We start from the raw sequence: 13,054 nt of genomic DNA on the forward strand, positions 1-13,054 counted from the left end.
CAAGGACAAACCTTGCCACAGTTTTGCTGTGATATGTTATATACAAGAATACCTTTCCTACTTATACAGCCCATCATTAGTTCCTATAAATGAAACCATATCATCTTCTATTTAACACCCAAAACACTTTATGCCTTTGAAAACAAGCTTAACAAGCAGTTTTTCATATTAAGTGTCAATTGAAAATAATACTGATTTAGAAATACACAGGATAAATGTTTCCTCTTTTAAATTATTTCATTTCACACATTCCTAATAAGCAAGCTACATTTCCAAAAGAATCCAGACTAATGTTAGGTTGGTAAGACACAGAATGACAGAAGATTCTGACTTTTAGAAATTAAAGTATGTCTCATTATCACTTTTTAATTCTCCAGTGAAATAAATGATAACTCAATTATTGCTGAAAGGCCTTGGTGAAGAATATTTGAGCTTCCACATACAGTATTTCAATACAGGTGAGATCAATAGATAAGATTATAAAAAAAGGATTTTTGAGTAGCTGCAGCTCTTTTCCTGCTATAAAGCAGAACTTGGTACGCCATGCAAAATTACTTGGTGTATTTTTTATTTATTTTTTTTTAATTTTGGCTCACAATACTGCTGCATCAAGTGTGAAGGTACTATACTGCAGAAAAGGTTAACAGTACTTCTAAAAGAATGACAAAGGACATGAACATTACAAGAGTCAATCTATATGGAGAGGAAACTGTGAGTGCTGTGGCTTTCTTATGCTCCTGTGCTTACTTAATTCAAAAAGCAACAGTTTCACTAATGAAACACACGCCCTACCTATTATTGTGGTCCCCTCTTCTTAACAGGAATCTTTTTGATATTCTTTTAGATACATGTACCAACCTGTGCAAATGCACAACACGCACACCAGTTTTCATCTCAGTGTAGTCACTGCTTTTTCCTTCATCTCCCTGCCTCCAACAGACACTGCGTAAACTGCATATAAGGCTTTACATTAAGTACATTAAGACAGACTTAATGCCTAGTGACTTTACTAACCAAATTTGGAATGAATTTGACCTATTGGATCTGAAGCAATTCAAAGCATCTGGAAGGCTGGACCCCTCAATATTATTTTTATCAACTAAAAGCAGTACTGCAAAGCATACAGCTTCACAAAGCAGAAATTGAGGCTCTGTAACAGAACATATCATGGGAAGTAATAAGGACAAGTGACTTATCAATTAAGTGGCTGAGAAAAGAATAAATTTAAGGATTAACTATTACTGGATTATTGGTCTCCCTGAGAATTCTCAAACAAATAATCCTGAGAGATTTCTTTTGACAGTGTTTCATGGGGACAATGAAACACATGAGTGCCTGAAGACTGTATCATGGTTATTACAGCAGGAAGGTCACCAAGAAAAGAGACTCCTGAGGTCAGTTACTTTGTCCTACACCAGCCTAGATCCTCCTGTGCTGCGGAGGTTCTCAGAGCTAAACACAAAGTGGACTATCAGATGAGTCAGTATTTGTATTCTTCCAGGCTGACAACCTGCCTTCCTAAAATGACATCAGAGCTTTCCTCTTGCAAAGAAGCTACGCTTGGAAACTGAGCCTTAAGACAAAAGGGAGCCACATTTGCCTGTTTGAGTGGGGATAGTATCTCTTATGTTTTCCAGTCTTTCTGCAATTTGCAGAATTTACAAATGTATTCCTGATTCTGCATAGGAAATGTCAGCTGGAATAAAAACTGACTCAGTCATACTATGGTTTATCCACTTTACATGAACGAAACACATAAATTTCATAACACATTCAAAGCACTGCAGTGAACCTGTTGTCTCAGAGTGGGCCTCCAGCCTGACTAGTAGAGCAAAATTTTGCTTTATTATCCATCAGACTTTGTCCCATAGAGAATTGCCTATTAACAGGATTTGTGCAGGATATGTTTGATTTAGATAGAAACAGTTCCCTTAAAAATCCAAATATTTATTTACGTATATATGCTGCTCAATTCCTAGCATTCCTTTGCTTATCGGTAATTTGCAGTAACTAGCAGGTGGTCTTCTGGATTGACAGAATTTAGATCAATTACAAAATTATTACCTAATGGGATGATCAGTGCAGTTGCCTTCTATACAGAACGAGAAGCCTAATTCTGCCTAACAATTTAGACTGTTTGTCATTCTTTATTTTTGAGGTACGATAACTCCACCATGTCAGTAAGCCTTATATTTAATATATTTACGTGTACATATATTTGTTATTATATCACATTTAAGTTATTAATAAATTGCATAGGACACATCTCTTACAGAATGTCCCATGCACTTGAAAAGTAATCACATGGTTTCTTAGACTTCATAATAATATTTGGTCTTTATACCTCGCGACACCATTACCAGCTAGTGGGAGACAGCACTGTCTATGGAAATTAACAAAAGAATCAGAAAAGTTGTCCCCTGGCAATGCCACGGACTTGAGACATGAATGTGGACATTGATAATTATTTCTCTGCCCACATCATCTTTCTGCGTTTATATTTTTTTCCTCAGTTACAGTCTGCATATCCTGTTCAGGCAGTAACAGCTTTGAGGCAGGAATTGTCTCCTACTCAATAAAATGGATCAAAGTTTTAGCTAAGGCTTCTCAGTACAAATGGGAGCATTAACAGCTTTCACATTTACTGTTACTTGGTGTACCATTCCTCATTTGCTGTAGTTCAGTATACAAAAAAATGCCTTCCATATATGCTTTGAGGGTACGTACAATGTTTTAAAAATTCACACAAGTCCACACTGAGATTCCCTTAAAAAAACCCCATGGCTTGAATTTCAATTTGGTCTGTAAATCTTCTCGTGCCAAGTAAAATCCTGGTATATGCTTTAAATAATTTAAGCAACCTCTGTTTATTCATATGAAAACTCAATATGAAGTAGAAGTCCCTGTATATTTAGATCAGCACCTGCTCTCAGTTAATAGAATTTTCTAACAAGTATATGGGATACCCAATAAAATAATCAAGACCCATTAATTAGCAGAAATAAACTAACAAATTTGAAATATTGTGTTGGCATTAAGTCTTGCTTCAGATGATTTTGCACGAAGAAAGAAACACAAACATTTTGCCTCTGGACACTGTATTTTCTTGTCTTTATGACAAGACAACAATAGGAACTGCAAAGTGTGCCAATGGTTTACATTAAATGCTTTAGACTGCATAATAATTAGAGAACAGGTTGCCTGCAAAACAGACAATTTTAAAAAAAAAAAAAGAGTGAAAAGGGAATAGCAAGTATGTTAGTAATTGTATTTAGAAAAACTTATTCTGTAAAAATATGGTAGATTTTCATTAAGCTATTTGAGTTGAGTAATATCAGATTCTGAGCATCATGTTTTAATATACAAGATCATGTTGCATCAATTATGTTGCAGATTATCCCAAATTAATTAGAAAATAAGGTGGGTTTTTCCATTCACTTTAATATCCTGATTTCTTAGGTTGAGTGTATAACAAGTCATAGCTTTTAATGACGCTTGGAGCTTGACGACCTTAGAAAATAATGTGATAGAAGAGCTACGGTTTGGTTCAATTCCTCTACCCTTTGTGTACTTCACGTCTGGATGCCCACCACCAGTTCTGCATATACTAAAATTCACCTTTTCTCACTTGGTAACAATACCCCCATTGTATGTAAGCAGTCCTCTCAGCAAAGGAAAAGAAAATTAGATAACATGGTTTCTGGATTTAAACCAGCAGATGACTAGTGCACTCTGAACTGCTAAGAAATATCTTTTGCTGGTTCTACCTACAACTGGGCTCCTTGCCTCCAGTGATCCTCTTTGAGTCAGCCTTTTATTTCACTGCATTTCCCCTCATTGAGGCGATCTAACAGCAACACGCAGCATATCAAGTTGAAACACAAACCCTCAGCTTTGCTTCTATTCACCAGGGGCTGGGTGCATAACAGTTATTGAGCTCAGACCCTGAAACAAGAAAAGGGATTTCTTATGTTGCTCCTAATGATTCCTCCGGTTAATTCAGGAACGGCATTGATAGTCTCCAGGGAGAGCTACACTTACTTTTTCTTAGCTGCTGGCATGACTGCTGTAAAATAAAGGCTTTGAAATGAAGTATGGAAGGGGAATCTTTACACTAATAGAGATTCCTGAGGAAAAAGGAAAGGTATATGTTACTCTATATCACTACAGATGTTCCTCAGGGATCACCAAAAGGCTTCTCAGATACATAAGTATTTGCTTAGAGATCTTTAGGAAAATTATCTACGTTTATTTTCAATGCTACATGCCCCATACATTGCTTTCAAATAATAGTTACCTTTACACACTACCTAAAATAATTATTGCAGGAAATTATTTCTGTAATGAAGCTGACTGCTTCACATCCAGATTAAATTGTACAGCATCAACATTCCTGACTTTGCCCAAAAAACCCCACCAAAAACCAAACAAAAGACTCTCAGCTGTGAAGTCCTTGGTCTGTTGCACAACACATTATGCCTCTCTTTTTTTCTTTCACTGTACTAGAATAGGAAAAAACCCCAACTTTTAAACCAGAACTTTTAAGAAACAGAATTTATGCAAACTCCCATTATTTTTTTACATGCAAACTAATTTCTTCTTGTGATTACTGTGTATGTGTATTTATTACATCCTAAAAATACAGAAATCTCCAGCAGCTAAAAAGCCAACCTCTCTCAGATGTAATTCAGTTCATGAGGTATCACACACTTCGGCTCCAGAGCTCTTACTGGAAGCCTGCAGACACTAAAGGAATTAGTCCCAAAGCATTTCTCATTTTAATGGAAAATTATTTTTAACTTTTCATTACATGAATCCTTGGTAAATTGAGGAACATCATATGAGGACCTGAAAACAATAAATACACCCTTTCACGTTACTGGTTGAAAGGCAACATGTTCTGTCACTTTTGGGAAGTCACTACTATCTGATAGCTTTTCAGTGGCCTATGGGAAATATGTTTGCCAAGTTCAGAAAGGACAAACTTTTAGCAAAAAACCACCATCACAATTGGCACTAATTGGTAGTTAAATTGACAACTGGAACTGAAGAATCCTGACAGCACCAGAGATGGGCCCTACAGGTAGAAATTGAAAACCATTTACTAAAGCTATGTTGGAAAGACTAAACGATCATAGGGCTTCTGCAGAATATCATGTGGAAGGCTCTACTTAATTTTTCATACTGTCACTTCAGCATTTTGCATGCATACTTGGAAAACATTTCAATTAATTGTGAGAAAGATAAAGTGCTTAGATCAATATATTGAACAAAAGTACACAAGCTTCTAGTTCTTCACAAACAAAAAAAATCTCAATATTAGCTACTTTTTTTCGCAAGATTAGAAATCTTTGTGGCTTTAGAAAAATATGACAAGGAAATTTGAGTGAATAATGTTAAAGTAACATCAGGGGATCCAAATGCCTAAGCACGCACCGTGTAATCGTGTCCACAGTATATACCTTTATTTTTTTCAAAACACAACCCCCAAACAAAACCCAACCCAACTCTTTGAAGTTATTCTGCACTTATTGCCTATGAAGTCTAAAACTTAAGATGGAAATTACATCACAGAGGTGTTCCCACTTCAGTAAAGAAAATATAGACAGCTCAGAAGGTGCCTGGTGTTTTGCAGCTTGACCCTTCGGTATGCAGGATTCATAACTTGACATTATAATGCATTGCTTTAAGCGCTTTCCACATTAATGGCCCATACTGGTATGTGCCACTTCTTTACTCTGTTACTTTAATAGCGTGAGGCAGAAATAGAGGAGGCATCTGATGAAACGCGTCTTTGAAGTTATTACCAGTCCAGTTGTATTAACTGACATAAGTGTTTTAACCTGTGACTCTGCTTAAATTGTGTTTATATCATGCCCCTAGACTGGAGATGAGGGATCATGAAAGCGTTCAACCTTGCTCAGAAATACACAGAAATGAGATTTTTAGAGTCTGAAGATAGGCCTTTGTTTGTTAACTCTAAGAGAAATCAGTAGAATTATTTTTACACTGTATTAGAAAATGTAGACACTGGTGGCTCACTTCAGTCAAACTGCCCTTTTTTAAATCTATATGTTCCAAGAAGAAATTTCTTGGAACTTGTACTTAGTTAAAAAGAAAGAAATTAAAATTGTGCAGACTCAGGAATATTTGTTTAAAACCCACTATTTTTATCAGGCTTCTATAAAATGTTGTATACTATATTTATTGTCTTTGCAGCAACATTTAATTAAGAAGAGTTTTTCTCAGAGCTACTTACACTCATGCTTACTAAGCTGATTTAGACCATGCACACTGGAGCATTCTATGAAGTATACAGTCATCTCTTCTTCTTTAGAAGCACACAAAAGGCAGGGGGAATTAGTATTTTCCATAAAGTATACAGTAGCAAAATAAATGATACATTTCAGCTTCTGAGAGTTTATTAAAGATAAGTAGGAAAATTAGAGTATAATTATGGTTGCAAAACAACAACAAAAATCTAGGGCTCAGAAAGCTATGTTGACTTTGGAACATTTCAGATATTGAATATTTTATGGCATGCATTTAAATCATAGATAGCAAAACATACAAGTGTATATTAGAAGGAAGAGAGGAGAATCTATATAACACGGTGTTCTGATTTCTGTTGTTCTAACTGTGAAAACTTCAACAATGCATTAATGTAGGACAATGTTATATCCTATGAAACCTATGCTAGGGCTATACTACACCTATATTTCACAATTATTTCTTCTATTCAGGGAAACAACATGTAATTCATCCATAAAGTAAAGAGAGCCTTATACATTTCTGGTTTGTATCACTTGAGTACAACAGTATTTTCAGGCAGCCATTATAATCACAAGCTCAATGCAGGAATAGAAAGGAAAACATATGGAAAGTACTTGTTAATTAAAACCTTGTTTACCTGGCATATATGTATCACTTGTACTTCAACAGAACTATTTATAATTTTAAACAAGTAAGATTTTACCATTTCCTTGTTAAGAGAGAAAATGTATGTTGGCAATGAAATCAAAGATCACATAAAGCATGTATAATGTAGAACATACAGCTTGAAGCTATTTATAAGTGCTCTCTGCATTTCCAGGTTCGGTTTTTACAGTAGCACAGCCTGAAGCACTTAACTGTGAAAACATGATGCCTCTCTACTGCTCCTCCTACAGGAAAATTATTTCTCCTCTAAAGGCCTGAACCTAAGCCCCATACACCAAGGGAAAAATCTCCATTGCTCTAAAAAGCAAAAGTTGTCTAGCTCCCTCATCCTACAAGCCATACAAAAAAAATCTGCATTTAACAGAGTGAAAAGACACATACCATGTAAATCAGAAGCAAGGAAGGAAAATTCCACAGTCACAGATAAAAAATGTCTACTTGAGACTCCACTACACTGAAGAGTTGACCCGGCCACGTTCTTTCGGAGTCTCAGTAACTTAGTCTGTTTCCTCCCCTGTCCAGGCTTTTATGAGCAACTTCCCAAGAGCTAGCACAGCTCTTCTACTGACCATATGCCACAGATGTGACATAGCAGCTGTGCATGTGACACAGGTGCTGGTCTCCCCGGCTCGTTTTACAAATCTCTCATCACAGAGACTGTGTGCAAAGTATGCAATATTTTTGGGACTGGAAATAGGTACATTCAAAAAAGTGTGGGGAAGGTTCTGGGAGAAACCAGGGAGCACTGCTAGAGGAGTATCATCACAGAAACAGCACCAATCTGACTGACCATTAGTGGTTTTTTGTCTCTGGACCTAACCGCTGATTCATTTAATGGTAAGCCAGGGAAATAAAAACAAACAAACAAACAACTATTGTCACCCTCATTCCCTCGTCTGTTCTTTCCTTGCGTTGTACTTACAAATGACAACTGTTAACACATGAACTATCCCAGATTTTTGCTTAAAAACCATCATTAAACCAGGTCCTATCCCACTGAAAACATCACAAACAACACATGTTCCGTAAAACAGGATCTACAATTATATACCCAAAACCTAGTTTCCTAATGCTTTTTAACTCCATTATCTATTTCATTGTGAATTCGATGGCTGTCTCCTGTGAAAGAACAGTGGCATTTGCTACACCACAGATTTCACAGCACATCTGCCATGGTGCTGTAAATGCATGCAGAGGAGACTAAGAAAATGCAGCAGTGTATATCAAGTAAAAGTTCTATCTAACTAATCAAGTCCACAGGGACAGCATGCAGTGTCACAAGACATATCACTCTACACTTGAATGAGGTTGTCAGCCACTGGGAGGCCTGCAAACTGCTGACAGCAATATGCAGTATATGGAGTCTTCTAAAGTAGATGCAGTAGCTTTGTAAAGTACGTACCTGTTTCTATGGATGAAGAAAAAAAAAAAAGACATAAAGTATGAAAGGGTATTTGTAAATCTATCTCTCTGTATTGTACTGCTGTGAACAAAACCAAACTCATTTGAAGTATGTCACACAAACATGAAAAAGGTTACTTTGTAGGTTTCTGAAAATGCATATATACATTTCTACATGTACAGATCAAAAAAATACAGATTATTCCAATACCGTGTGACAAAATAAATGCAATACTAATACAGACAAAAAAAAGAAAAACTAGACTGTTTGTAGCATTTTATAGAGAAATCTCATAAATTCAGAAACACCCTAAGAGATAAGTATTCATACATTTTTTACAGATGTGTGAACTCAAGTAGAGGGGCTTATTTTGTTTGAGCTTGATCCTACTGAATATAATGACAAAAATTGACATTAAAAGTGCATATTTTTCAAACTTGTTGTAAGAAGTTCAAGAATGAAAGCATAAGATTTTCTCCTCTCCTTTACTCAAGTCATTGAAGAAAACCACCATGCTTTAAGAAGTCACATTAAATCCCCCTATTAGTCTCACCACACATTCTTTCATTTATTAGAGTAAATACATTTGGAATGCATTTATTAATATATATTCATGCAGAACAGCAATGAACAAGTACCTTTGAAGAGTGTGCAGTTGTATTGCCACACTTAAAATTCTGAAGAAGGGTCTTTATGCCTAGAAGCTGTTTCTCCTGGAGAAACTGAGCAGCCTAATAAATGATACTACGTTTCTCTGTAAATCCTGTCTTGCTCAACTTTCTCTGTATTTCAGAAACTTTGCTATGAGATCTTTTCAACTAACAGAATGAATGCATAGACTCTATATTCAGGTTTTTCTTTAGAAAGCAATTAGTATTCTTGTTATATTTATTATAATTAACCTCAATTTTCAGTTTTATTTTGCCGATATACGTTTCAATTCCATTAGAATCAAATGCTCCTACTCAGTGCCTTTCTACCCACTGACATGAAAAACATTATTTAAGTATCAACATTATTCTGAGCAGTTCTTAAGAGCTGAATTTTCAGTGGGCTTTAAAGGTATGTTTGAGAACACACATCAAATTCTGCTTGTGTAGATACTATTTCTGTTTGTGCAAACCCTTATTTTTGTATTTACTATCTAGAGCACCTAATTACATGTTTGTACAAACCATACATGACCATGTACTCTACAATAGTGTAGGAAGAGACAAAAACTGCAACCAAAACCTACATAATTAGATTTGCTTCAAGAATATTCCCTTTGAAACAATTAACTGTCAAATAATAAATTTGTTTGGAGATTATACCAGTACTTTGAACATATAAAAAGCACATACAAGCATATATATATACTGCCTCTATAATGGCACAAAACCACATCTATGCCCAGAAAATGCAGCAGGCAGGTGGCATACGTTTGGTATCATTCTTTCCACAATATTAAGCCCCTCTACATTAATTCACTATATCTTATTTTACAGAGCACCCTTCATTCAAAGTCTGGGGTTGGGGGTGGGGGACATCAAGGTTAGTCATAGCACAGAAAAATAGTTGATAAAGAAAGCCACAGAATGAAGGAGATAACCCAAGCAAATCCATTGGCAGGGGGCAAAATTGAAAGGTTAGAGGAAGAGTATAAGTAAAAAAAGGGATGTGGAGGAACTAGGTAAGTGCAAATCTACTGTGAGTTCTGAAAAGGAGGTTATTTTTAAATTGCAACGGGTAAGAAACCAACGAGCATCACAGAGGACAAACCATAGCCCAACTCATGGAGAAGGAGAGCATTTTGCTTGTGACATTCTGTACACATTTGACTTTTGGGAGGAAGGATTGTCAAGAACTATAATTGAGGGAGTTGCTGCTTTATAGTCAGGAAGGATTAAGAGCAGCTCTGAAAGATGTGGAGTACCTCTGTTTCTACTGACTACAGCAGAGTTTGAAAGCACCTATAGTACTTAGGAAAGAAAAATAAGTCAGAAATATGGATGATTTTTCTGGAGAGAGTGAAAAAATACAGACAAGAATTACAAGAATATTTTAAGCCAATTTCCATGAATAAGCCAAGGATTTCTCCCTATGGGAGCAAATTTCACTTTTTGCTCGTTTCCATCTATATCATGCAGTGTTTTAATTATGAGGCAGTCTCAACAAATAGATTGTCACAGCATTTTAGGGTAGCTAATTCTATTCAAAATGCCAGCAGAAGATGGGATAATGTCTTTATTAGTTTGGCTTAGTTTAACCCACTCACTTCCATTCACTCATGACTTCAACAATTCAGGATATTTTGCCCACCAAAAAAACGTAATATTGTAAAAATATTAAGACTTGGATATACCCTGAAAATCAAAGTACTACAAACTCAGGATTCTCCCCAGCTACTCAAAAGCAACTCAAAATCATTTAAAAGCTTGACCAAAATATTCTAAAAAGAATGGGTTGGATAAAATATTTTAAGAACTGAAATAAGCATATTGCTATCTCTCTGAAATTGAGATGTTGCTAACCACAGAAAACCAAATGAGAACAGATATATAATACCTGATACAAGTATAAATTCACACAGTGCTCAAGAGTCACTGGATAAAAAGCTCATTACACCTTCTGACCCTAAGTTTCGACTGGAAAGTGGCTACTAGGAAAAATTTAGAAATGCACTTGATCTGTGTTCTCTTCAATAATAGATATAGCTATTGACAGCTATCAATAGATATAATATTGACAGTCCCTATATTATACTATATGTTATTCATTTACCAATAACATTTCCAAAATTATCATGAAATTAACTGATATCCATTATTTCTGACCTGCAGATTTTTTTTTTTAATTATTTTTTTTTTTTTTTACTCAATTTCAGTAGCCAGGTAATATGACGATACCATACCTGGTTATTCAAAGGCAACTGAACTTTAGTGATAAACAATCAAGGTATTTATAACTGCTCACTATAGGCCAAACATGCATTTAGGAACAGGTAATTTTTTTCTAAGAATAATTCTAAAGATAATTCATTCCTGACGAATGCAGATGGCCCATGATCTCTTTTCAGGGAAAGTGCAAGGCTGATACACTGACTGGGGGTAATATACGGAGCTATAGAATAAGCTAATGCATGGCAATAATCAAAGGTTTAAGGCAGCAGGCAAGCTAGGACACATATTAAAACATGATAATTTTCCTTGTGTTATCTTCCTAACTTTGAAAGTAAATTACAAAATCTGTGGCAATAATGATATTTCATATGTGTGTTTATCAGAACCTCCCTATAAACTAGTACCTTGTAATTTGCTGTATATACTACACTGCCCTTTTTGATTTTGTTTTTAAAAATTCTCAGAGCATAACTAACTTCTGTGTAAAGCAGGCTGGAGATAGAAAATGGCCTATAGGTGTAACAACCTTTTTGAACGAATGAATAGGAACATATTTTGAATTAATAGGAACTTATTACAAAAAGCTGGTTTAGTGAAAATCTTCAGCTGACAGAAGTGAAGAGCGGTGACTAACGATATTAAAGAGAGGACATGCACGTGCTTGTGTATTTTTGGCAAATAGAATATGCATAATTTTGTTGTAAATAGAAGGTTAGCTAACCAGGAAACCATATACCTAAAATGAGGTAAATTTAAAGCACAAAGGTATGGATATTAGAGAATTTCAGAGTAACAGAGCACCTCAAATTTGAATTTCTTAGAAAAGTCCAGATGACTGAAGACCTTCACATGCTATACATTTACATACTCAAGAGAAAAAAACCAAATCTTGCCTTACCCGGCCAACTAGTATTGGTTCAGGTCCCGAAAATTCTTCTAATACAAACATTTGATTCCAAACCCAACCTCTCTTGGAACGGTTCAAAACTCTTTGTTCTTCAGTTAGCCTTTTTAGTCCTGTACTTGATCCACTTGGTAGTACTTGAGATTGATTCATTGGAGCCATATAAATGGAAGGAAGGACAGTAATCCATAATATTATTAGTGGAGTCCATGTATCCATAAGCATTTCCGTTAGTCTTTCTGGCATTGTACCACAAGCTACGCAAATCACCACAGAAATAAAATTATTATTTTGCTTTCCTCCAGACTGTAGCAATCCAATTCATCATGCAGTACAGAACATTTACTTACAGCTCCTCCATGTGTACAGCACAGTCAACGTAAAAATAGCTTAGATTATAAAAACATGATCCATTGAGTTTTCCAGTCATTAAAGATTCCTGGTGGGGGGAAAAAAAAAAGGTCAAATCAGTGACTAAAGAGCTTAGGAAAGCATTCAGAAAGATCTTATTTACTTTTACATCACAAACAAACCATATTAGGTTTTAAATTTGCAGCACATAATATTAGTGCCTATTAAATGGATTAAAGAAATAAAGTGATCTGTGAATTCCTTCATTGCATGAAATAGTGAGAGAAGACCCAGATAAATGATTACACACACTCAGGAAAACATTTTACTTGCAGTTTGTCTTAGGGTCTGAAGAAGCTCCTGGCCTTCTTGCTAGCCTGTACTTTTTTATGTAGTCAACTATAAATACTTGGCATGTCAAATAATAAAAGTCAAACAAAATAATGTTCTAGCATACAGACTTACTCTCTTTTCCTCCACAAGGAAAAAAAAAAATTACTTCTCTTAAGTGCACAAGGCTCCAGCGGTACATTCACATTTTAGTAATCATCTAGCTGCAGCAGCACACAGCTCAGC

At 35.6% G+C, this 13,054-nt stretch overlaps 1 protein-coding gene across 2 annotated transcripts in view; it reads right to left on the reverse strand.

Annotated features, from left to right (window-relative positions):
* Positions 1-13,054, reverse strand: part of CDH8 (cadherin 8) — a 151,559-nt gene that overhangs the window by 124,194 nt on the left and 14,311 nt on the right. Inside the window, exons 2-3 of one of the 2 annotated variants that reach the window (XM_075039990.1) lie at positions 12,478-12,566; positions 12,122-12,384 (exon numbers count right to left, since the gene is read on the reverse strand). In XM_075039990.1, coding sequence (XP_074896091.1) covers positions 12,122-12,373 — 252 coding nt within the window. In that variant the 5' untranslated portion in view covers positions 12,374-12,384; positions 12,478-12,566. Of the gene's footprint in view, positions 1-12,121; positions 12,567-13,054 lie in introns of those variants that run through there. The other variant, XM_075039991.1, reaches the window with a different exon arrangement.

Source organism: Buteo buteo, chromosome 11, assembly GCF_964188355.1.
Source record: "Buteo buteo chromosome 11, bButBut1.hap1.1, whole genome shotgun sequence".
Classification (NCBI taxonomy): Eukaryota; Metazoa; Chordata; class Aves; order Accipitriformes; family Accipitridae; genus Buteo; species Buteo buteo.